Source organism: Anas acuta, chromosome 16, assembly GCF_963932015.1.
Source record: "Anas acuta chromosome 16, bAnaAcu1.1, whole genome shotgun sequence".
Lineage (NCBI taxonomy): Eukaryota > Metazoa > Chordata > Aves > Anseriformes > Anatidae > Anas > Anas acuta.
Window position 1 is genome coordinate 4,460,981 of NC_088994.1, and position 25,490 is coordinate 4,486,470.

Consider the following 25,490-nt stretch of genomic DNA (forward strand, 5'->3'; position numbering starts at 1 on the left):
GAAGTATTGTTTTTTTATCTGGTGAGTCCATGAGAGTTTGACATTGGATGACTTTATAAAACATTCTACTAATTGGATTTGTTAAAATAAATAAATCAAACACTAATTGGAACATGCCCTGCCATTATTTTTGCTTACTGAATTAGATATAATGGCGTGAAGTCCTTTTTATCATATTTGTGCACTTATTTAAATACCCCCCTGGCACACACTTCTGCAAATTCAATTATATATTCAAAGGAGGCATTCAATTTATGCAAGGCTGGTTTACATTTAATCCAGGGGCAAGATTCAGTAACTGATGATAGGTCTGCTCAAGATTAATTAGCATCACTCAGATGAGCAGTGGCATTGTTACAGGCCTGCAGTATAGAACAAGGGATATTTTATCCTTCCTGTGTGAGCTGTTATTTGCTTCAATATGACCCTTTTCAGGAAGGGAAGGACTTCATTCTTGGTTAGGTTTCATTTTGTGAAAAGAGGAGGTCAATACCACATGCATTATCTAACAGTATCAGTCTCATTTCAATTTCCTTTTCTTTTGCCCTACCTAGCAACTGCATTTTTCACTGATAATTTTTAGCTGATCAGTGGAAAGATTCCAGTTTGCTTCCTGAAATCCCCAGCCCCATTAACAGTTAATGAAGATGTAGAACCCCCTTTTGGTTTGTGTGCAAATGTTTTACGTTTCCTACAAGCTGCTGTGTGATGCTGAGGCTAGAACTGTGACATGCAAACTTGGTATCTAAATTCACTGCATGGCATCTTTTTCTCTCAATTTGTGGATTATTTTTTCTGTTAATGAATAGCCCTGTTCTGCTGCCAAGTGCTTATATTTGTGATGGATAGTTTTGTATTAAGATGGACCTTACCCTCCCTCCCCCTTATGTTCCTGTAGCTCTTTAGTATCCATGTAGGTGATATCTTAGGACATGCTAAATACCAAGCTTATGCTGCAGTCAGTGAAAATAATACATCTGCTAGTTTTAGCCTGCTGTGTCATTTTGGAGTCACAGTCCATACTTAAGAGGACATTTAAAGACTATAATTAAATTTCTAGTTTAAACTGAAATTCATTAGCGGGGAGTAATTGAATTTCCAAGGATCTTGCAGCTGGATGCTTGTGTAGTAGAGTGGATCGCTCGATCTCATCAGGTTAGCACGAGGAGTGCCTGTGCAAGCACAGTCAGACATCAAATGCACCTTTACCCGGTGTTTCCTCACTGCCTTGCTCGGGAGCTCATTGTCCTGAACACCCACTTGAACATAAGGGTACTTTTCAACTACCAGGTCAACAATATTCCACAGTGTAGGTGAGAGGCTTTTCCTCGATCTCTCCGTTCTCCTCCCAGGCTACCTTCCCCACACAGGGCCCAGAACATGGGGCAGGGCCGGCCTAGGCAAGGCTGCAGCCGGGGGCAGCCTGCAGGTCCCCCAGCCTGCCTAACCTTGCTTCAGGGAAGCATGGGGGAACAGTCCTGCATGATTTGGAGGCCGGGTTTACAGTTTAAAGTGGAGCTTTGTATTTTAAAAAGCTGCACTGGGTGCCTGGGTATGGGTGCTGGCAGCGGGGCCTGCAGGGTGGGCTCCATGAGGTGAGTGAGCTCACTGCAGGGCTCCAAGTGCTGAGGGCAACTGGGGACGTAGTGTTGGAGGGGTCTTCTGAGGTGAATCGTGAATTTCTGAGGTAAGGTCGGGGTGGGATTTTAAGGCTGCTTTTCTGACTGTGACTCAGTTTTCTGTAGCTGTAATGCCATGTCTGTCTTCTGTGAAGATGACGCAAGGACCATTTGCAGTATGTTTGCTTTGCAGACGTGAACAAAACCCATGCTATTAGGGTAACCCGATATTATGCAGCATTTCAGATGTTGTGATTCTTTCCCTGCACTTTCTGAAGCTATTCTTGTTTAACAGCACAATGTATGCTGTATTCAGCAGTACTAACAGAATTTGCTGACTCTTTTTGCTCATGAGTTAACCTGGCTTTGGGTCCCAGCTTGGTCCCTCTTTTCATTCTCCTCTCTTTTGACACACCTAGCAAAAGGTGGACAGACCCTTTCCTCTTGCTGAGCCCTAAGATTTCAGCCTTCCCGTGCTTGCTGTGCAACCAGTCTGCTTTTCCAAGCCTATAAAATTGACTTCAGCTTTTTCTCCCTGTTCTCATTTCCTGCAAATTCACCTCTCCAAATTCCAATTCTGTTGCTTCTAGTAAATTAATCCTTCTGGCTTATTGCCTTGTCACTTTGCATTTGGCAGTTCCTCTGCTAACTTTTCTTTCTTTACAAACGTAGCTTGTCTTGCTGTTACTTTTAAGGCTCTCCATGGTTTATTCTTTTCATTCTTATCCAGTCTTACTACAAGGTTAGCTGTGAGTTTCAGACAAGATACTTTCAAACTTCCTAAAGCGTCATCTCTTATCAGTGGCAACTCCCAATTAACTTCTAGAAGCTTGCACTGTATCCCTTTTCGCTTTCCTCCTCCAACTTTACCTTACCTCTGTATGTATAAAACAACCTATTCAGCTGATTGTATCAAAATCTCTGCAAAATCTCTTAAAGACTCCTACCCCATATTTTGTTGTCTTATTTTGCTTCTGGGACTTTGTAGCATCACCTGTGCAATTTTCTGTGAACATGAGTCCTCGTACAATTGTTGGGCATGATCAGAGTATTTGTTTACAGACCCTTCAAAGTAATAGCTAAGAGACAGTGCCATTTATTGTACATTGTGCTATACTGAACAGAGGTTGTGTGTAAATGGAATATGTCTGAAGTCCTGTTATTAAAGCGAATCTATCAAAACTAGAATGCCTGACATGGAGACTGAGAGCAGAGTATTTGATATCATCTTTTGTACCTGCTCACTGTGAAAAAGGTGATTTTCAGTAGTTGCACATTCCTCACAGGTGATCCAGAACGTCTGTTTTCCCTTAGACATTTTAATAAGCATATTTAACATTAAACTTTAACTTTTTCACCTAAATTAAATTAAAACTGGGGAAACAGATGAAGTGTAATCCTCACTTTGACAGCTGGGAAAGCTTCACAAGTGTGGTAAATTTAAAGCAAAAATTAATCTGTAAAAAAAATAAAATGCAAGGACTGATGAAACAGGCAAGGTTGCAAGGGTCATAATATCTGTCATCAGACCTATTTATATAGAAATCACACAATATATTCAATTTTCTCTTTTAAGAGAAGTTACATCTTTAAACTTACCTTTAGCAACACGGTATTTTGGGGCATCGAATAGTCTATCCATCAACTTCTTTGAGTATATACTTAAATAGAAATACTTTGTGTAAAGTTTCTACAAATCTTAGGAATCCAGTTGCAGTCGGAGTACACATTAAGTCCTTTAATGGAGTAGGGATTTAGTAAATACTAATGATTTGGAGTGGTCTGGGTTTGTCATTTATGAGGAATTCCATAGGAACAGAGACAGGTTTGCCTTTCTTGAGAGCTAGAGAGGGGAAAATATAGGTCAAACCAAAATTGTGTCTAAATGTCCCCTCTGTTGGATAACTGTTATTGAACAGAAACAACAGATCTCTTATGTACTTACAGTTTGTGTGTGTAGGCAGTGCAGCCTGTGGGAAGGAGGAAAGAGTCAGAAACATCTCTGTGTATGTAACTCTGATTAGCGTCAAGAGCAATCGGCAGTTTGGCTGGCAAAGCAAGTTAGTGTAGCCCTGAGCATTGCTCAGTCCTTGCAGCTCCAGAGGTGTTAGATGTGTCCAGTTGACTTTGTGCTATTAGTAACCGCAGAGAAATTTCTCCTTGCTTCTCTAAAAGAGAAAGCCAAAGCAGGAGAAAGACACTGTTGGCGTGATTAAGGTCAAAACCCAAGGACTCAGTCTGCCTGATTTAATGGCTCTGGTACTGCAATACGTTTGGCAAACTGAGTTGGGTGGATATGAAGAATGTACCTGATGGAAAGGAGGTTCAGCAGAGTAGGAGTACCCTACTCAGGATTAAACTAGTTTGATTTGCCTGCCTGAGAAACACGTTTTGAAGTCTGTGTAGGAATACAAAATTTTGTTCCACTGTTAATGTGTTTCTCTTGATCTTCAAGTATTCAGACAGTTCTTGGGTGACAGTTAACCACTTCTTCCAAGTTTTTCAGGAATTGCAGAGGAAAGATCAGTTAGCAGTCTGGAAGGTGTAAATGCTCATTCCCATCCACCTGTTGTTATTCTCCTGTTGTAGAAAAATTAAAAGCTTGCACTCAAAATGCTGACCTGAGAAACCTGGAGGAGCAGTTGCATGTCACATAGAGCTTCATGTTACTTAGCATGAGTTAGTTGAAAGGAAGAGTGCCTTTTCTGTAGGTGTAACCCAGCCTTGTGTAATTCAAGGCTTAAAAGTGAAATGAAGTGAGGATTCCCTATGGGAACAGTGTTACTCTGCTTGTCTTTGCCGCGGGTTCTTTCTTCCTCTCATTTTGAATATCTGACATGGAAACTTCTGTGAAGTACCAATTACTGGAACCCAAATGCAAAGATTTGCACATGCTCATCATGTGCAGCTGTCCTTGAAAATGTTAATAGGTTAAAATAAAGGGAACAGGTCTAGAGAGGGAAGAGGGGCCTTTAAAGGATACAAAGTGTTGAAAATTCAAAATTATTTTCTGGATACCTTTTCTGCTGTCTGAAATCTTATATGCAGGAAAATTTTTCCTGTTTTCCTTGTGTAAGCCTTGATGCAAATAGTAAAGTAAATGATCTTGCTGTAATGAGAATAATTAATGTAATGATGTATGCATTTTTCTCGTTTTTAGGTGGATGTTCATTTGATGAGCACTATAGTAATTGTGGTTATAGTGTGGCCTTGGGAACCAATGGATTTACCTGGGAGCAGATCAATACCTGGGAAAAGCCAACAATGGATCCTGCTGTCCCAACTGGTAAGTAAAAAGCCTCAGCAACAGCGGAGGCATTGCTCTTTGTGAGAATCGTCTGTTATCCCTGTATGGGTTGCTGTGCACTGAGAGTATCCGATAATAGCATAGTCTTCCTCCATATGATGCTTTTCAGTATTCTCTGAAGAGCTCAGGGTAATGTAATGGTAGATTCTAATGGTTTTATTTCTTATTGTAAATTAACGTTACGTTGTGGATGTGTATGGGAGTAAGTTCTCTGGGATGCTTTGTTCACATTGAAGAAAACCTTCTGACAAAGCACACTAAATTTTTCTAAAAATCAATTTGCGTTTCTTACACTTCTTACATCTAATAGTTTCTAATTTTCTTAAATTAAAATAGTAGTCAAAACCCCTGTAAAGCAGTTGGCACAATGGCAAACAGAACTGACCAGCTAGTGTGATTTCAGTATTAAGGATGTATTTGTTCCAGTTAATTCATTGCACTGTGACAAGTGTACGCTAGTTGACAGAATCAACATTTTGTGTTGTTCTAGAGGTATTCTTATGCCTGTAAATTATTGGGCTAAGGAACTTCAAATTGCTAGGTGCCTGTTAAGGGTACCACATAGAGCTGATACAACAATAGCACCCTGCTGTAGCCATGGATAGACAGGTCCGTGTTCATCCTGGTATGTTGAAGCTGTCAGTAGAAAACAAACACCCAAGATAACAAGCTAGCTGTTGGTTTTCTTCTGTTTTTAATTACAGCTTAAATTGGAAACTGTTCAGAACAGAATCTTTCAAATTGTGTAACACCTAGGGCTGCTTGTTTTGGCTCTGGCATTCCAAAAGCTAATTGTGAAGTTAATTTTCTGGTCTTGTCTGTAGGAATGTATTTCATCATTCTGGATGTGTTGCCTTTTTAATGAGGGCGATTTTATCTCTACAGTTCCTTGGCTTCAACCCTCTTGTGTCCCACTCCCTGTCCGTGGTAGACCTAACTAGAGAGACATGACAGATCTTTGAATTTATGGATCTCAGAATGATCTGAAGGAATAGGAACACCCACAGCTTTGATGCCGTTTGTTAGGCAAGGAATAAATAGGAGGGCTGGTACTGGTACACGTTCAATACTTTGCCAACTCTAACTATTAAGGTAAACCTATCTTCCTGGCTTCCTGTGAAAGTGTATTATCATCTGAAGTATGCTGGAACCATGGAGAAACTGATAGATAAACAACAATTTGGAATGGCAAACAAACACCAAAGCAGTGCAGTGTGATTTTTAACGAGCTTTTCAGAATTATTCCTCCTAAAAACTAAGTAAACGGAGACATGTGGTGCTCTCCCTTAATACTTCTGTCTGTGACATCCAATAGCACTGATAATTTGCAGCTTCTCTAAAACCTTTATATATTAAAGTGGAAGAAAAATGCACAAAGCTTTATTGTGTAGAAAAATGGAAGAGGTAAAGCAGCTAAAAACCTGGAATGTGCTGCTAATGAAATACCATCTAAAGAGACCTTCAGAAATATGGGGGGAAATGGCTCAGTGCTTCACATTACTAATTGGTGTCTCAGGACTATTTACACAGAACAAAAGGGGAAATCAGTAGGTAGAAAAATAAGATTGACCACAGCAAACGTGTATAGAAAGCTCCAGTAACAAAAACATGTTTTCAAGAGCTGTCCAAATCATGCTAACCTTGAAGTAAATTAGAGTGGTCAATTAGATGGCCTCAAGCTAGCAGGGATGCTAGAGCTGTTATTGAGAGGCTGTGTTGCTGGATGGAATCTTAATGCCTGTCGTTTGTATTGGTTACTCATTGAAAATCTGTTTCATGAGAATAAAGGATGTTTACTTAAAATTCATCTAGTGGCAAAGCCAGCCGAATAAACTGATGAACAGCACGTTCCGCTCCTACAAGCAGGGACAGCTTTAAAACCAGAGCACTAGAACATTTGGTGATTGACTTTCCATTCCATTTAATTTCTCCACAGCAGCTGAAAGCAGCAGGGTGTAAATCCAGTCAACTACAGGGTGTAAGAGGTGGTAACAGCGTTTGGCATAAGCATCTCCTGGTGGCCAGCCGTAGGCAGGAAAGCTCCTCCAGCGTGGACAGCAGTGATGGGAGAGCATAGGGTTCTGGCGATGCAGGCGGTAATGCAAATTTGTTTTATCATGAGGATGTTTTAGCCGCTATCCAGTTTTTGTGGTGGGAAATAGATCAAAATACTATATTGTGGAAATGGTGAAAAGTGAGTGAGCAGGTATGAAATTGGTTCAATGATGCTGAGCAAGGCTGCAGCGCAACCTGCTGGGAGATGGTGGCAGAAAGGTGGGGCCTGCCCCTGCCCTGGTCAGCCCACATTAATATTGCTGTCAGAGCTATTTTCTTCCCTAAAATGTTGGCTTTCATAAGCACCAGCAGGTCCCTTTGAATTCAACCAAGCCACAGAATTCCAGCCTCCTGAATACTAATGATAATATCTAGGACTTTTTTATAGTACTTTTCATCGTTAGATCTGAGTGCTCTTCAAAGGAGGTCAGTATCATGAGTGAGAGCCTGAATCTGTACTACTGTGTAATTCTCTGCTGACACACTGCTGCAAAGGTCTCTGCCAAGGGACGTCTTTCCTAGGCTTTATTTTTTAGAATTAAAATGCCAAAAAAAAAAAGGGCAATTAAACTGCCCTATTAGTAATGTAAAAGTTTGTAGGCAATTTGTTTTACACCATTGCTAGCAAATAAACTGTTTTCCATGAATTCTATGATTAATTCCTCAGGGCTGGAAACAGTGTTAATTGGGGGATTAAGAACCAGATGTTTGTTGTTTCTGAATAAATGTTTCAAAAACCTGAAAGAAATGAATTGTAGGTATCCAATCCCCAGACTTCGGGACTCTTATTCCACCTCCTTGCATAATAACAGGAGTGATTATAACAAAATATTTTTTAACAGATGGGTGTTTACTTAAGCTTGAATACCCTCAGTGATGAGTATTCTGCAGCCTCTGGGCTACTTGTTCCACTCTTTGAGTTGTAAAGGTTCTTAGTATTCATCTTCCATTTTTCCCTTTTATGGCTTAATCTCATTATTCTTTGCTCCATCTATGACTTGGGAGGATAATCAGTTGTTGCTCTCTTATTATCTCTTACATAGCTGTATGCAGTTAAGTCTTTGTATCCTAGGTTTAAACACGACCCAGCCCTTTTAACCTTTCTTAATTCAGTGTCTTGTTTCCTTCCCTCCCTTTCCTCTACACTATTCAGTCATTGCTTTCTTATGTTTTTGGGGTATTTGCCTAAAGCTGTATTAGCAAGCTGGGTCTCGATACTCTGCGTTACAGTGCTGGCAGGATGTAAGGCTGCAGTTCTGTCCCAGAAGTTCAAGCTACAGCAAGTAGTTACCTCCTGCTCCTCGCATTGCCTTCATGCAGTTTTCATTTCCTTTTTTCTGCAAATGTTCAGTCTTTATGTGCTGGTGTTAGACGATGTGAGATGAGCACGGTCTTGTAGCCTGTTGGATTGCAGAAGATATTTCCTTGGTAGTAAAGTAAACAGGGCCTGAGCTTTTCTGTATTTTAGAGTCAGACACTTGGTTAGTAGAACAAGTGCTTGTGTTGTCTTAAAACCAGCCTGGGAAAAATATTTGCTTTACTTTTTATGTTGTAATGTTGCAGCATTCCAGGAAACCCTGAACCGGCCTGCCACTGCAGCAGTTGTGAGAACAATATTAATATTATGAAAGTATTTAACATTTGCATGTTTGAAGCATTTTACCAGCATTTACTAATTAACTCCAATGGAGACCTAACCAGGGCTGACTAGACTGGAGTAATTACTTTAATTGTGTTAAATACGATCGTACTCTGAATACAAAGCCGGCGTGCAATGTGCCTTTCTGGAGCAGCATTCCTCAGTGTTAGATTTACTGCTAATCTCCTGGTTGCTTGTGTGAAGCTTTCTTGTTCCAAGTTAGCAGATAAGCAATTGGCACACAGAAGTGGAAGGTCTGGCCCCATCTTCTGCCCTGTGTGTGTGTGTAAATTGGCACCCTCACAGTGCAAGTTCTGTACTTTGTGTATAATGCATATACACATAGATGTGTCTATATGCATGTGCGGTATCACTGCTGTTTCTTGCTAAATTAGTTAATTACACATCTTGTTTCTCTAGGAAACTAATTTAGTTATTGAGTTTGGAGATGAGTGAAATGTTTAGAAGAAATTAGAACAATCAGAATTAGCGTTATAGCACTTGTGCATTACTCAGCGAGTGCATGTTTGCTTATCTTTGCTCACTTATTCCACAGCAATTCCACAAATTTTCCCCAAAGAAACAAGACCCATTATCAATCAAAGGTATTTTAATGCTAAAAATAGGTGCATTGTTATCTAAGAGCTGAACTTGCTGATATCTCTACCTTGTGGTTTGTAGGGTGAAAAATAGCTGTGGAAAAAATGCCACTAATACATGGTTTTATGAGTTGTGTGCATTTATGTAAAGCTTTTTAAATGGCAGACAAGTTGTGTTGCACCATGGTTTGGAAGTGAGCAAGTAGTGCTATTTGCACTTGTACTGCTGCTGATAATATTTGAGCCCAAGCAGTTCAGCTGCTGCGTGGTGCTTCAGAAGCCAGGGCAGGTGAGCACCAAGGGGCTGCTGACTCCACCGTTAGTGTTTTGGAAGCCCTGATGGCAGCTCGAGCACTGAGGTCAGGCTCGCCCTTCAGAGAGGCAGTCAGCGGTTCTCCTGAAGTGTTCCTCATGTGGTCTTGGAGAAGTCCTTGAGGAGTCCTCTCAGTGGTGGACATTTTGAGGTAATATCTGGTGAGGTAAAGGCACAGCCAGGTTTGGAGTGCTTTCTGATGTGAGTCCGTGTTGCTTAGCCCTGAGAGATGTTCAGTGTGTGCAACTCATCACTTCCCTTGAAAGCGTTGCACCACCTTGCTGAGAACTTGTAGCAGGATTTCTTTTTCTCTTGGACCAGAGATGAGGCGTGGGGACTCTTCCCTCATGTAATCGGGTGTGTACTTTGTTCCAGTAACTGGAGGGCTCTCTGAGCATCTTGCTGAAAGAACAGAAGGGTTATCATCATTAGCGATGTTTCGTGAAATAACCATTTAGCAGGCGAACATCACAGGCATGATGTATGGATGAATACCAGATGGCTCAATTCTACTTGGGCTCCTCTGAACTGAGTGAAGTTTCACGTTAGTCTAATAGGCCGCATGTGTCACCTTCCTCCTTTTGGTGAGTGGCACCGTGGAGTTTTGTGAATGAGTAATTACAAACCAGGTTTCCTTGAGGAAGGTAATAAACTCCACATCTATGCACACATTGAAGGGGGAGACAGGATCCTTTAATTTCATTCAGAAGAGCACTGATGGGTACTTAAGTGTTAGCTTTCTCCAAAGAACAGAAAACCTCTGCACAGGTCAGATGTTTGTCATCATTTTCTTCAGGCTAGAATGAATGCCAACAGGAGTTAGACTCAGCATTTGTAAATCTGAAAGGCAACGCAATAAAATTAACATTTTCCCGTGTCTCAATGTATTAATACTTGCTTACAAGAAAATAAACAAAATTGTTAAAAGAATAAATTAAAATCCAACTGTGTGTATGATGAATCATGATCCAATTTTGTCTGAGAGGGGAGAAGGAAATTTGGCTCAGCTGTCTGTGTATATTGTTTCTCAAAAAATATTTTTTGCAGGGGAAATTACAAAGAATGAGTCAAATGTGTTTGTCCCACTCTTTGACTTTCATACAAGTAAATAGATTAGTCTGGGGACTAGGTAATGAACTCAAAGTAATTTCTCAGCTTTTAAGATTTGAGCAGAAAGTGATTTGTGGAACCCTTCTATGGTGCGTTGTCATTTTGCTCTTTATTGTCTGTCTTCATGTCTGTGTTTTGGGGTTGATTTTTAGATTTGTGATTTTAAACAATCTTTCTCCATTTCCAGAATTTCATCACTATTTTAGGCTAACCTGAGGTTAGAAGTTGATTTTTCCTGTTGTGTTTGGGTGGGAGAACATAATAATGTTTAGACTCTTGGGGAAAAAATTATGATTTGGGGACTATTTATGAATATAGCTTTGGGAGGGACGTAACCTTAGGATGCAACTACAGGGAACCTATTTCACTCTGGTTCTTAAATTGCTCTTTATTATGCAATCTGGTGTGACCCCCAGAAGTCATTAACGTAGCTGATTCTGGAATGGTTGCTGTAATGGCATTAGGACCAGAGGAATGTATTGTCACCCATGTTTTTTTGATGATCTCACATCAGGTCTGGGCTATCTGTAAGTCACGCCCACGTTAATATACAATTTGCTTTTCAAAGAAGGAAAAACAGCAATGAAGGTCATGGACAATTGCTTCTGTTTCACGCAACTGCATCCAGAAAGTTGTTAACTCAAAGCAATTAGCTCTGTGGGTGATTCTTACCAAATGGTTGCTTTCTGTCTCGTGTTCCTGTGTTCTAACACCAAGTAGAAATTGCCTTCTACGGGTAGGCCTGCTGGCTTTGTTTGAACTATTAATAGTGGTGGGCTGTTGACCTAAGTACGTGTGAAATTACAGATGTGTAAATTAAGAATCCCACACCGAAAAACGGAGCAGAAGTTAGCTATTCCGTGCTGTAAGATGCGAGAGGAGTTGATTTCATTAAGAACAGTTAACCGCTCTAGAGGCTTTCTCTGAAGGGAAATTACATCTTCATTTTTAATACTTTGTCAGTCATTGTAGATGTGAAACAGAATTCCTCCTTATGCGCCGCTGAGAGAGGTCAGCAGCAGTGTATTTCCATGTAGATGGTGCTTCGGTACTGAACTCTTCCTAACCGAGGGGGCGTTGCCTTCTCTGGATATGCACGATATAAGGAAATGTTATCCAAGGAATCTGAAGGAATGACTTCTAGGAAGGTCTTTCAATGACCCTGAGGGAATTGCTGTCTGGTTTCCTGTACCTCGATGTGTTAAATGGTCCATTTGAACTGTTGTCAGTCTGTTTCTGATCCTTTTTTGTGGAAGCCCTCAGCAACAGGTCTGTTTGTGGATGTCAGGACCTTTCCATTAGCACCATTAGTGAGACCGTGACACCTGTAAAGCACCGCCATGGCATCTTTCAGCATCAGGCTTGGAGGAAGGACAGGAAAGCCATCGTCATACGTGTTTTTCCTCTGTGGTTTCAGCACTGAAACACATTCCTTCTCAGAACCTGTTGGCTCTAACAGGAGCTGATGCCTTTCAGCATCTTAGATTAGGGAGAATGCAGTCTGTGTCTGATTAGTTTGAGCTCTATTAGGGCATGCTGTCCAGATGCCAGGTGGTATTAAAACTGTTTTTTTGTTTGAGAGCCAGGTTATGGCACTGTATTGCTACGGTAATGGGGAAAAAGAAAATCTAATTTAAAACATTAAAAGGTTTAAGAGTTGGGGGTAGAAGGAGGTTTTTTTTCATGTAAAATTTCTTCAAAGCAGATGAAAACTTTTATCTAGTTTAAATTCAATTGAAATAAATTCAGTTGCATTGAAATAAGGCTAGCGTACAAAAGCTATGTGATCTGTTTTAAATACTTATTTCTGTGGAAATTCTTTGTATGGTAAGGGGAAGATGGATAATTTAACACACCTTCACTCCTACTAGAAAATGCAGAGCAAGAAAAGAATCATGCAGAAAGAAGAATAGCAAATAAGCAAGGTGCAGAGCTAGAAAGAGGGATGGGGAAAGGCCTTCCTGATGAAACGGGGATAGTGAAATTGATAAACGTGGAAGTAGTAGACATTAAAGAACAGAGGAAAAGCAGTGCATAAGGTAGGAACGCATGTTTTTTGGAAGAAGGTAGAGGTAGAACGGTGATATTAGGGAATACTGAAGGTCTAGTCAGAGCTAAGGTATTTGTTACAACCTTTCAAGTGTGAATTTTAAGTCCATGGTATCTCGTGTTATTTCCAAACTGTGGACCTCCTCTCCATTAAGTGTTTCTTCTTTATCCGGGAAGGTTGGTTAGTAAGCCAGAGGTGAAAAATCTAACAGGAAGGAAGTCTGAGAGAAGACTGACCCGAACAGTCTGCATGGGGCAGAGGGCCGAAGTTAAGATAGAGCAGATTTGAAAAAAAGAGGTTGTGAATGAGATGGCAAACACTGAAAGGTAAGGATTTACAAAAGGAAATGCTGAGGAAACAGCAGGCAAAATTACACCTCAGATGTGATCTGAGAAAGCAGCTGCTGAAAGCCTTCAAGAGGCATTTAAAGCAGAGGCTGGGCAGAGTACACCAAAGGCACAAAGTACAGTCAAGGTTGTCATTCAGTCCCTCGTGCTTTAGTAGCAGAGTCTTGCCAAGTCTGTCAGTATGAATTTTCAGCTCTTTGCAGTTGATTAACATCAAGTCAGTGGAAATTTCCTAAAGTCCCTTAAATTCAGTGGGAACTGGTTATAATCTCTTATGGGGACCGTATGCTGTGGTGGGTTGTCTGCTAATGCAGTACTTTTCTTCTTTGTTCAGTTTCTTCCCAATGAACTCATCTTTTTACTTTTCTTTTCTTTTTTTTTTTCTGTTCTAAAACCATCGCACTGCATAGCAGGCTCTCAGCACCTTGAGTGCAAGCTGTGTTGTACTATCTAAGATTTCAGAGTTATGAATTATTTAACTAACACTTCCTTTACCACAGACCCAATTTGGTGTGTAGTGAAATAAGCAGAAGTCTTTCCCCCAGCTTCAAAATAAATGGGATGGGGATTCGTAATGGTCAGTGTACACAGTCTAGATCTTTGAATACTTGGTTAAAAGGATGCAGGTCGTTTGGGTGGGATGCCAAATCCTCAGTTCAGTGATTCTGCTGAGAACTGTGACTACTAAGAAACCCTGGGAAACAAGGTTGTTTTTTATGCTTAAGAAAAACCAGCATTTGCTGTTCCCAAAGTTAGTTATTTAGTGCATGTAATTTGACATAGGAAAAATACTGGCTTTCAATAAGTATTTTCCAGAAGTCATTTATATGTGTACAAAAAGCAAGCTGATGGCAACACTGCTGACATACTCTCATGGGGGAAAAATAATGTATGCATCTCTTGCATTAGGCGATCCAACCTCCTCCAAATCATTCACCTCTTTTAGAAGGAGTGGAAGCTGTTGTGGTTGTATTCCTTTGAGATGAAAGTCGTAATACTACAAATTATTGCTTGTTTTCAGTAGTGACTGGAAAAATAAATGCAATTATGTTTATGAATGTTGAAAATTAAGCAAAATAAAGCAATTGTATGTGTTTGAGGATCTTTTCAAATGAAAAGCTCTATTCACTGAATTCTCATCGGCTCTTTTTCTCACTGTCATGTTTCATGAAGTGAACACTGAATTGAATGAACAGCTGCAGTAAAATAGCAGTAGTCAAGTCACAGGGAATTCACAGGAAATTGAGATGTTTCAGGCTGTAACACAAGCCCTTTTGGGCCCTCATTTACCTTGAGAAACGGTTGACTTTTAGCATAACGTCTTAAAATCCAGCTCACACAATAGAGAGGTGTCAGGCCCTTATTTGCAGTGCACACACGTGGTACACAGCGATAGGCCTTGTACCAACAGAACAAAGCCTCTTACTGTCACTACACAGGGTTTGTATTTCTAAATGTGGCAACAGGTTTTTTTCTTGTGGGCTTCCCCTTCAGATTTACTTACAGTGCAAGCGTGAGAGTTAATATGAAGGAAATGTCAGAGTTGCTGGTAAGGGTATTTATTCTAAGGAAAGCAGAACGGGAAACGTGCAACACAGCTCAGGTGTCTAAGAGCCTTCTTGGTTCATCTAATTCTTTTAAAATGAGGCCATTCTCAACACTAAAGATCCGACCACATCCCTTTGATCTTTGAAAAAAGCATCTATTGCAGTGTGGGGCTGTTGGCTGAGCCAGGCTGGAAGCTCACCCATGGCTGCCCGACCTTCCCGCTGTGCCTCTGTGCACACCACGGCGGGGGCTGTGGGTGGGAGCGTGCTGCGGGAACACACTTAGGGGCAGTAAATGGCCTGCCCTCTTCCCAGTCGTGAAATAGCAGATCTGATTAATACAAAGATGCTTTAGAACAACTGTTTTGTGTGCTGAGAGTTTATGCAGTGTTTCCTTTTTTTTTTTTTTATTTAGTTTTATACCACGTATGATTTAACACCCAAGATGATAATAACTCTATAAGTAGTATGATTAAGGTTTTTGTAGGATAACTTAGTAATGCTTTCTCACAAGTCAGTGTGCCCTGTAAGCGGATGCTGTTATTTGTCATTCAAATACCCCTTGAAAAGATAAATACTTCAGCATTTCCCATTCACTCTATCCCTCTGTCTTCAGTGTGTAGAAGTTGCAGTTATGGTAGTGAAGAATCTTGGCCATAAAGCCAAAATCACCTTCTCCCTCACCCCTAGCCAAACTGAGATTAAAAGAGAAGGGGGGGAAAAACCCCACCTAAATTAGCTTGCTGAATTTGATGCAGTTCAGGGTGATGGAGTGAAGGTGCACCACAGGCATCACTGCGTGTGCTCAGGGCCGGTTTTACTACTCCATCTGTCCATCTCAAACAAATGTTTTTCCCCCTTTCATTTTTATAGATCTAAGTTGTTTAGTAGTACAGTTACGGGAATATTCAAAGGAGGAACCATAACCAGATACTGTTTTAGCTTAGTTCTCATTAGCTGTTCATCTAGAACAGATTGCATAGGATGATCTTCTGGAGTGTGTCTAATTGCTGCAGCATGGTAATTTAATGGGGACACATTTTTATAGGCTTGTTTAACTGCATCTGTGCCAGCTGACCTCACAGCTTGGAGTGCAGTGATTCAGCTCTAGAAAATTGAGTTTAAATATAGGATCTGATTTGCATGGCCCTTTTTGAACTTCATTCACTGTTATGCTTTATTTAATATGACATCTAGCATCAATGTGAGATCTGAATTAAAACTGTTTATTCTCTATCCCCTTTGCCACCACTTCCAGCAACTAACTTTTCTTCTTGGACTAAGGAGTATTTTTATATGGTAGCAAACAAAGCACCTCTCAAAACTCTGTAGTCCTGCTGCTTGTACTGGAAGCCACACCACTTCTGCGCATCTTTCTTAAGACTTTGTGTCTGTCTCTATTCTTCCTTTGTCCTTTTCTTTGACCTCATCCCTCAGCTTTCTGGTCACTCACAGCCTTAAATCCAGTGGTACACATCTGTAAAACTTTCCTTTGGCTTGCCAGGAAATCAGGACATGCACGCTTTGGTGCAGCTTGGCTGGATTGGTACAGAAGGTGTCCCTCGGGCTTGTACCCTTTAAGCGAGGAACAGGATTTCAAAAGCTAATTTGCTTGTTTTCATAGCATGATCATAATTCTACAAGGGAGAGAAGATGATCTAATCTAATTTAATTTTTGCTCTTTGAGAAGAAGGGAGATCACTTGGCCAGCTGCTGCTCTGAGCAAACATGGAGTATGCAGGCTACAGGATAAGCTTTGAACTCTGTCAAGTCTCTCGGCAGTATATGCTAATGTGTGCTGTTGGGAGATTTCTGAAACTTTCGCCTCTGATTGTATTAATTAGTGTGCTGCTCCAAACCAGCAAAGCAGTCTGAATGAGCTGTAATGCTGTAAAAACAAGTGCATGCGGTTACACATAGGGCTGCTTCTGTCCCTGATGCTTTAGTATTTTGGCAGGGTGGACTGTGAAGATGTGTATTTGGCCTGATTTGTGAAATCACAATGCTTCCGTCCACCTTTAAAAAAAAATAAAAATAAATAAACATGTTTTAGCACTTTAATCTCTTCTATTCAAGCTGTTTGTTAGAAGTGGAAAAAATGCATGCTCCAATCCTACATTTGAAGAGAAGCCCTTTTCTCCACAAATACTTGAACTTCTAACACACGGTAAGGAAGCATCTCAGAACTTCAGTGGTCATCATACTATTTAATTTCTCTAGACTGTGACAAACTCTCTCAAAAACCAACTCCCCTATAATTTAGACCTGCAGGGCTCTTAAACCAATCTTCCCCCAAGGTGGATTTACTTTCTCAAATGAGCACTTCTCAAGTTGAGTAAGTTTGCCAGTAGTGTCTGTTAAAATACAGCTTTGTGTTTAATGGTGTTTGGGAAAAACAAAATAAATAAAAGAGATCCACACACACAAAAACATGCTGCCACCTTTCTCCTGCAAGAGAGGAGAGGAGACCTTCCAATCCTTCCACTAACTGGAGTTTTCCATCTCTGCTTCTCTCCCTGTTCTGCAGCCACAGTGTGAGGCCTGGCTTTCCGTGGAGTCCATAGATATGTTCTGCAAGGTGCATAGTGGTGGCAGAGGTGTGTTTAACCATGTAAGATTTTTGAGAATCTTTGGGGTGGAAAGAAATGGAGCTCTTCAGTGACTATCTACTCAGTTCTTGCCTGGATTTCCAAGTTCGGCTAGCATCTTTGTAATAATCAGTCTGCCCTGTTTTCTTGCATTTATAGAATCATAGAAACATTACGTTTGGAAAAGACCTCCAACATCATCTGGTCCAACCATCCCTCCACCAGCAATGTCACCCACTGAGCCATGTCCCCAGGCACCACGTCCAGTCTTCCCTTGAACACCCTGAGGGACGGTGACTCCACCACCTCCCTGGGCAACCCATCCCAGTGCCTGACTGCTCTTTCTGAGCAGAAATGTCTCCTCATTTCCAGCCTGAACCTCCCCTGGTGCAACTTGAGGCCATTCCCTCTAGTCCTATCACTAGTTACCTGCAAGAAGAGGCCGACCCCCAGCTCCCCACAGCTTCCTTTCAGGTGGTTGCAGAGAGCAATGAGGTCTCCCCTGAGCCTCCTCTTCTCCAGACCAAACCAGCCCCAGCTCCCTCAGCTGCTCCTTGTAGGACTTGTGTCCCAGGCCCCTCACAAGCTTTGTAGCCCTTCTCTGGACACACTCCAGGGCCTCGATGTCCTTCTTGTAGTGAGAGGCCCCAAACTGAACACAGCACTTGATGTGCAGCCTCACCAGAGTTGAGCAAAGGGGGACAATCACCTCCCTGCTCCTGCTGGCTGCACTATTCCTGACACAAGCCAGGGTGCTGCTGGCCTGTTTGGCCACCTGGGCACACTGCTGGCTCATGTTGAGGTGAGCATCAGGCAGCACCCCCAGATCCTTTTTCTCTGCACAGCTTTCGAGCCTCTGCCCTGAGCCTGTAGCGCTGCATGGGGTTGTTGTGGCTGAAGTGCTAAGCTATTATTTCGTATGTGGAGTGTACATCAAATAATCGACTTTCTCATTGCTTGTGAGACCCTGGCAAGCACAGCTGCAGACTCCAGCTTTACGTCTAGTCTGGCTTATTGCTAAACTTGATACATCACCAGCCTGCAGGTTTGACTTTGTGTTTAGCCTCCTTAGAAATCTCCATAAGCAAAACAATCAAAACATGTAGCTAAAATCTTGGCACTGAAATGAAGATGAGTTTGAACTGCTCAAACTCTTGTTTGTATCTAAACAGAGTTCTGTGAGAGCCTTTCTGATCCAGGTAACAAAAATTATTTAGGGTTTCGTATTGCTTCAACTACCTCTTTACCTTTGTTTTCCCTTGCCTTAGAAAGGTTTAAACTCAATCACCACCATCCTCCCTCTGAAATAGGGATCATACATTCCATACTAAAAATAAAGCATTGCATCAATTCCTTCATAAGGACTCTACTCCATCTCCATCTTTATGGGAGAAGAGAAGCCACTGACAGTTCTAACTGAAATTACCTCTCCCCTCATACTGAAATCAACCTAATAATTCTCCCCTACCACTTCAGTTAAAGGAAGGTGACCAACACTAGGATTCCTTAGTAACCCTTAAGAACTCTAAGCTTGCTTTCTTTTAGCTCTTCAGCTATCAGGATATTAATCCTTCCACCTGCTCCTCCTGAATACTTTTTCATTATTCCAAAATAAAAACAATAAGTAATATCTCATTTGATGGCAAATATATTTAAAGCTTTCTTGAAGTAAGTTCAGATATGAAATCTGAGAAACATGCCTTGGGGTCATAAATGTACAATGTAATAGCCCATACAGAATTCAGCCAGCTATGGCAAATTGTTTCCACAAGCATGAGTGCAATGCTCTGTCTTTTATGCATGTAGTCCCCTACATCTGCTTGAACTTGAAAAAGTGATAAAAATCTGTCAGCCTTAGAGCCTATTCAATACTTTATTTAATAGGTTTTTACAGGGCATCAAGTAAGATTTTTTCATTCGGTTTACATATACTTCTGGAAAGTTGTTGACTGTGTAGGTGTCTGCGTGTTTGATTTAAGAGATGTCACTCTCCTCGGTTGTATCTCTGCTCATCAGGCACAGTTGGACCACAGCTGAGCCTTCTGGTGCATCTATGGTAGAAGTATAATTCTGCAGTGGAATGATTACAGGGCTATAGAACATGTACCCAATTTGCAATTAAATGTGTTTTTTCTGCCATTACCTAATGCTGCAGCTTGGGATCCAAACAGCAGTCTACGTTTTTCCTCCCTGTTTACATCACCCCAAATAATAATGTTTTTGCCAACCAATTATGTTTTCAAAAGTGTGTGTGTGTAATCACTGTTGCCTTCAGAAGTCTCTAATTGAAAGTTTACTACAAAAACTGTTACCCAGGACAGTGCTGTAATTTCTGTTTTGTTTACTTTTTAGCCTGTGTTATTAAGGCAATACAGCAGCACCGTGGTGGTTGCTGCTACGCTGATATCGAAATGCGATAAAGAAATCCCTGTGCACATGTAACTGCTTTGTACCAACACAACTGCTGCCATGCTAAGGGAGGGCAAGTCTTTAAATGTGTAAGTGAAGGAATGCGTAAGCCTGGGGAGGTGTTTGGGCTAGTTTAGGTATATAAGAGGATTCAGCTAATTTTTGGGTAGCTAGACATGGGGAGTGGAGAGTTTAGTGCAGAATCGAAGCAAATGGTTCCTTCTTCCTTCCGTACAGAGTACGCTGTGTTTTTCTCACTCTTGAACTTAACAGTTCAAAGCACTTAAGTCTAAAGATCTGTAAATGAAGGGTAGAAAGAAAATTTGGAGGGAGATGCTGATAAAACCACAACAGCAGTCAGTCAACATTACAATGCTGCAATCTTACTGAATTTCTGCCAGGAATGTAAATTAAAGCCATTCTGTTTTAAAAGCTTCAGCTAATATTAATTGCATTTATTTTCAAGGTGATGTCTTACTTGTTGATGGGAATGAGCAATAGAGAATTAAAAAAAAAAAAAAAGTTTCATCAGTGATTACAAAAGAGGGAGTGATTTACTAATTGCCTTTTGTCATTTCCTGACAGTTTATCTCTTACCAGTGAAACAATCTGCCTCAAGTCATTGAAAACATTTGTGTTATTGAGAGATTAGGATAAATATACTGCATGTAATTGTTTATTTGTAAATTTGTTCTTTTCTTTTATGAGGAACTGGATTTGTCGCCTGTGTTCTGTGGCAAGTGTAACCCTTCACCCTGTAACCCTTGTGCTTCAGATTAAAGTATGGTCAGAAGACCTCAGGATCACAGCAGAGCAGAATGTAGCTGAGAGCAAAAAGCTTTTGCTGGTTTTGGTGGAACAGGGTGCTGCCAACAGGTCTGCTATCATGTTTTCGGCTCCAGGAGAGACTAAAAAGCAGTGCTAAATCCTACAAACTACTGCAGGTTCTGCATGTGTCCCCATATTGCAGCCTTATCAAAACTCAATCTCCCACAAACTAAATGAATAGAATTGGACTTTGGTCACCTCATTCAGCTTGGTGATCTCTAGCAGAGCAGCAGAACACATATTGGGATGACCCCTGATTCCTTCATCTCTTCACTGCCGTAGAATTTCATTGTGCAGTCACCTAGATTATTGTATCCCAGACAATGATCCTAGTAAATGATCTGTTCACAGGTGTAGATGCTAGGATTGTGAAGAAGCAGATGTTTACTTTATTCATAATTCCAGAGAGCTGAGCATTTAAGGGAAGCACTCCTTTTATATGAATATAAATGCAGCTGGATCTCTTCCCCACGTCCCCTTCCACTTCAAAGCTGGCTTAAGGTGTACAAGACAAATCTTAAAAAGAAAAAGCTTCAGCATAAGAGAACCTTGAGAACAGATCTGATAGGACATCCAGGAATGCTTTTTAAAGCCTTTTTCCTTCCATAGCCCCGTGTGCCTGAGCTGGGAGTTGGGGAGAGGGGTTTGTGCAGTTACACGACTGTAGCGCTGTGCCCAGGGCAGCACTGTCTGCAGCCTGCCTTCTCTGCACTCTGCTTTATCCTTGCTGGCAGTGTGGATAATACAGTAATCTGTACAAGGAGCTCTGTTTGATGCTGTAGGAAAACATATTGAATGTAGATTGGATCCTGGAAATGAAGGTTCATGCACACGTCTGACGTTTGGGTTTTTCAGGCATTTCAAAGTTCAGCGCACACGTGGGAAAGGGGTTGGCTCTGTGACCCTCGTGAGTTGGCATGTTTGGATCCACGAGCCCGTGGATTCAGTAAGGCAGAGACCCAGCTGATGCCATCAGTAACCCAGTTCCAGGGTGTTCAACAAAATACGCCAGGAGCCTCTAAAAGCATCAGTAGATAAACAAAGTATCAGAAACTGAATAAAAAATAAAAGATTGAACAACATATAGAAAAAGATCACAGACTATGCTTGCTGGTTCTCTGAGGCTTAAATCATTTCCCTGTAGCCAATTCTGCTTGGGAATGAGTAAGGAAATACTTGGTACTGCAAGACTGACTGGTTCTCTAGTAAAACCACATTCACTGTCCCCTCCTTGCCCCCCACCCCCATTTTTTTCTATTTTAAATTGATGTAGAAGTGTAGATGATTTCAGAAGTAACAAGGTGCAAAACACTATTGCCCTGGGTAACTGTGCCAGGTCTGCCTCTCTTGCTGTTGGTAAGAGTGACGTCTGTACGTTGGAGTTGATTTTGAAATTATCCTGCAGTATTTTGCAATCTGAAACAAAGTCACCAGACACTGATGTGATCACTTAAACCCTGGGTTCATGCAATGTGGTCAGATAAGATAATTCTGTGAGGAATCAGAAGTCGCTTTTAACTAATACTTTTTGGGAAATAAACCATTAGCAACAACAAGAACAAACGCAGCATTTTGTGCCCAGTGTGTGGCTACTTTCATGCACGGAGCTGGGCTGTGTGAGCAGGAAGAGAGTCCAGTACCTGGAGGACAGCTTGGACAGAGGTTACCTCTTTGGATGCTAGTATGTGAACAGAACATGGTCTGCTAGGGGTCCTTGTTAGGTTGCAAGCTGAAAGTATGTCTTCCCAGAAAAACTAGACAGTGCTATCCGTAAGCTAAAATGGGATGTTTTGGTGGAAGCTGGCTGTGTTTGTAAATGTGCTTCATTTTCCTCTGGTTCCTCTGCTGTTCTTCTTGAGGGAAAAGTGGGGCAGGAGGGAGTGAAATGGTAGCAGTGCCCTGGTTCTCTGTTACAAGCTTGTGCATTGCCCATGTCCCTAAAGTGGCATTAGATATCTGGAACTACTTAGGACACCCACTAATTTCTGAATTCAGCACTTGTTCTGTGTGATCCCAGCAGTTGCTACTAGTGTGTAAAGCCCTTGAGCCCAGTTGAGTTAGCTGTTCTGACTGTCACCCGGTTGCTTTTCTTTCCTGCCCAAATGAGATGTCTCCCCTGGAAATAACATCAGTCTTAAATGCAGAAGGCACAGCTTTTAAATGTTAAACCAGATGGTAATTATCCTGAATTAGTCTCTCATTTGCAATACTTTTTTTTTTTTTTTTGACATGGTCTTTTCTTTAAAAAAAAAAAAACAAAAACACAACAAACACATCACCACACACACGCACAAAGACAACAAGAAAACCACCTTCCACTTGCGATTATTCTGGTTTGGTATTTAAAGACTTGTTTGCTTTTAACAGGTTGCAAAAGTCATGTACTGTTTCTTGTACATTGGAAAGGCAGTAGAATCCTTCTGGGGATAGCACTTGCGTAATATGACATTCGGTGGCAAAGATGTAGAGGAGGGACCTGGTTTGTTTCTAATCCGTATGGAGCATGAACCATCCAGTACGTAACAGGAGAACGCGTGTCCTGGTTTTGCGTTTGGATAATCTATGTTATTTCTCTCTAAATGTTGTGTCTGCTATATACCAGACTTCTCTGCTTTTGGAGCTCTTGTTTTCACACATGCATTATTTAGGGCTATAAAGCAGAATACACGTCAGAAGGCAGGAGACCCCCTGCCAGCTTAGTTGACTTGGTTTTGTAGGCTGAAGCTGGGCTAGGGAGTTAGGGAGTCTCTAGGCTCTGAAAACGGCCATCAGAAGCTTTGATCTCACTCCCTCCTTCAGCCAGGAGGTAACCGTCCTGTGGTAAATCTGAAGATGCAGAACAATTTTATTTTCATTTCGTAGTGGTTTAAAACAAAATTGTTTTTTTTGAGCAATGAGGAGAGTAATGACGAATTTTAAAATACTGACTTCGGAAAGGTCTCAGGTATTCTTGTATCCACAACTGAGTCCTTTCAACTGGAACAGGAAAATATGGAAGGAAGCTGCAGCCTCCCCAGAATTGTTCTGCCTTTGGTAGTTACTCTGTGATCAGTTTGGGGTTTGGACTACACAGTGAGAAATAAGTGATGATCATTTCATTCCAATGCCTTTAGGAATATTTTTCCAGTTTGAAAAACTTGGATATTCCTATGTATGTTCCAATTTGATTTTTTTTTTAAACGTGCATTCCAGTGCTGAACATAAGTAGCTTTATTTAATATTTTGAGGCAGATTTTTTTCTGTATTAACTTAAAAATCTCATAATAGAAATTTGCAGAGAGTTTTTGGTGAGTGCTCAAGGGATTCAGGTACCTAATGCCATTTGCACAGCTGACTCAGTGTTCTGAAATGTAAGTTCTGTTGGTATCTTTTTTAAAATCTATTAAGTACTTTTCAGAGAATGGTACCTATAAAGTATTTATTTGTAGCCGTAGACTGTTTAAAGTATGTGCCACAAGATAGTGCATGATTCTTACATAATTCTTAATCATATCGTAAGAGCCCACTGATGGATTTCCTATATCACAATCAATGAGTTTATAACAGGATTAAAATGTTCAAAGATGCAGATGAAAATTTAAAATGGGAGAGTGGAAGCTGTGAAATGATTCTACTCTCCTTCCACATTCTGTCCTTCCTATCCAGATGTAAAGACATATTAAATGCAGGAGGAAATTAGTTGCTGAATTCATTCTTGAATCTAGCTGGACCGAGCAGGCAGCACAAGAAGCGGATTAGTTCTTGTGAAGTGTTGGAGATAAAAGAACAATGACCACAGGCTGAATGAGGGGAAGGAATTGTATCGCTCTCTGCAATGAAGGTTGGTGTTTGTGTATGTTAGAGAAACTAACTAGAAATATTTGTGGAGGAGAAGCCCATTGAAGATCTGAAGTTAGTATGTGAGCTAGGCTTAAGTACATATTTTAGGTCTTTGTTATACAGGAAATTGTCAAAATGAGAACTCCAAGAACTGGCTTATGCAATCTTTCACTGGGACATAGGAAAAGTCTGTAGCAGGATGCTGCAAATACAAACTTAAGGCCTTTTAAAAATCATATTCATAATCAAAGGAAAAAAAAAAAAGATGGGAGGTTGTTCCAGTCAAGAGGTTAGGGTGATAATTGTAAGGAAACAAACTTTTAAAAGCTGAAAACCAACAGAATATAAGTAATTACACAGAAAGATGGACACAAAGTCGGTAATAAGAAAAAAAAAAGGTTATAAGGGATAAAGCTGATGCCTTTAATGCATTACTTGGCAGTATTAAAAGCATACTAAAAAGCAAACAAAATATGGAACAAATAAGTAGAACTAGTGAAAATTTTAATGGTATCTGCAGGGCTTCTGGGGTGGAGCACACCCCATCACAGAAAGACTGTTAGAAAAATGGTAAGGGTACAGCAAGGGTCATCCTGGGACCGTCTGGGGTCCTGAGGATCTAGAAGAGAGAACAGAAGAATATTGGTCTCACAGCATTTAGAAAATAGAGGGGGAACAGCGATTAACAGATCCAATATAACATTGAATTATAAAACTGCTCTGCTGGGAATAAAATGGGCAGATGCTACAGGAACATCTGAGCTGGTGATGCGTTTAAGAACAAGGTATTGTGAAGTAGAAGTGATAGGGGGCTGTGCACATTAATCACGATTCCATAGAACAAAGCAAAATACATCAAATGTACTTTCAAGGAGAAGAGTAGGGTAAATGCTCCAAGCACTTCTAAAATATCAGCTAAGCTTTAATTTTCAGAGTGTGGGGAGGAAGAGGAAAGTGGCTTTCCACCAGCCCTTTACTCCTCTGTGAAGATTTACCAGACTTTCTTTACCAGTTTTACAATCCTAGGCTCTTCTAACTGTTGGAGTAGGGTTCATGTGGCTACTGGGATTGTTAACAAAGGTCCGGGCTAAAGAGAGGAACAAGAGAGGACACCAAATTATACTGAAAATGAGCATCCTTTTGACCTTGCTGTTAAGCTCAACCTTCCCCCCAAAGTCTCTGTCACGTGGCAGTTTTAGGAGTGTAATATCTTTGCTTTTTCTTTAGCAGATCGTTTTCTGAAGACAGGTATTTTAACCC

At 40.9% G+C, this 25,490-nt stretch overlaps 1 protein-coding gene across 12 annotated transcripts in view; it reads left to right on the top strand.

Annotated features, from left to right (window-relative positions):
- PTPRT (protein tyrosine phosphatase receptor type T) overlaps positions 1-25,490 on the top strand; it is a 564,167-nt gene that overhangs the window by 227,281 nt on the left and 311,396 nt on the right. For all 12 annotated transcript variants that reach the window (XM_068700265.1, XM_068700263.1, XM_068700264.1 and 9 more), the window contains one exon: positions 4,780-4,905. In XM_068700265.1, coding sequence (XP_068556366.1) covers positions 4,884-4,905 — 22 coding nt within the window. In that variant the 5' untranslated portion in view covers positions 4,780-4,883. The remainder of the gene's footprint in view (positions 1-4,779; positions 4,906-25,490) is intronic.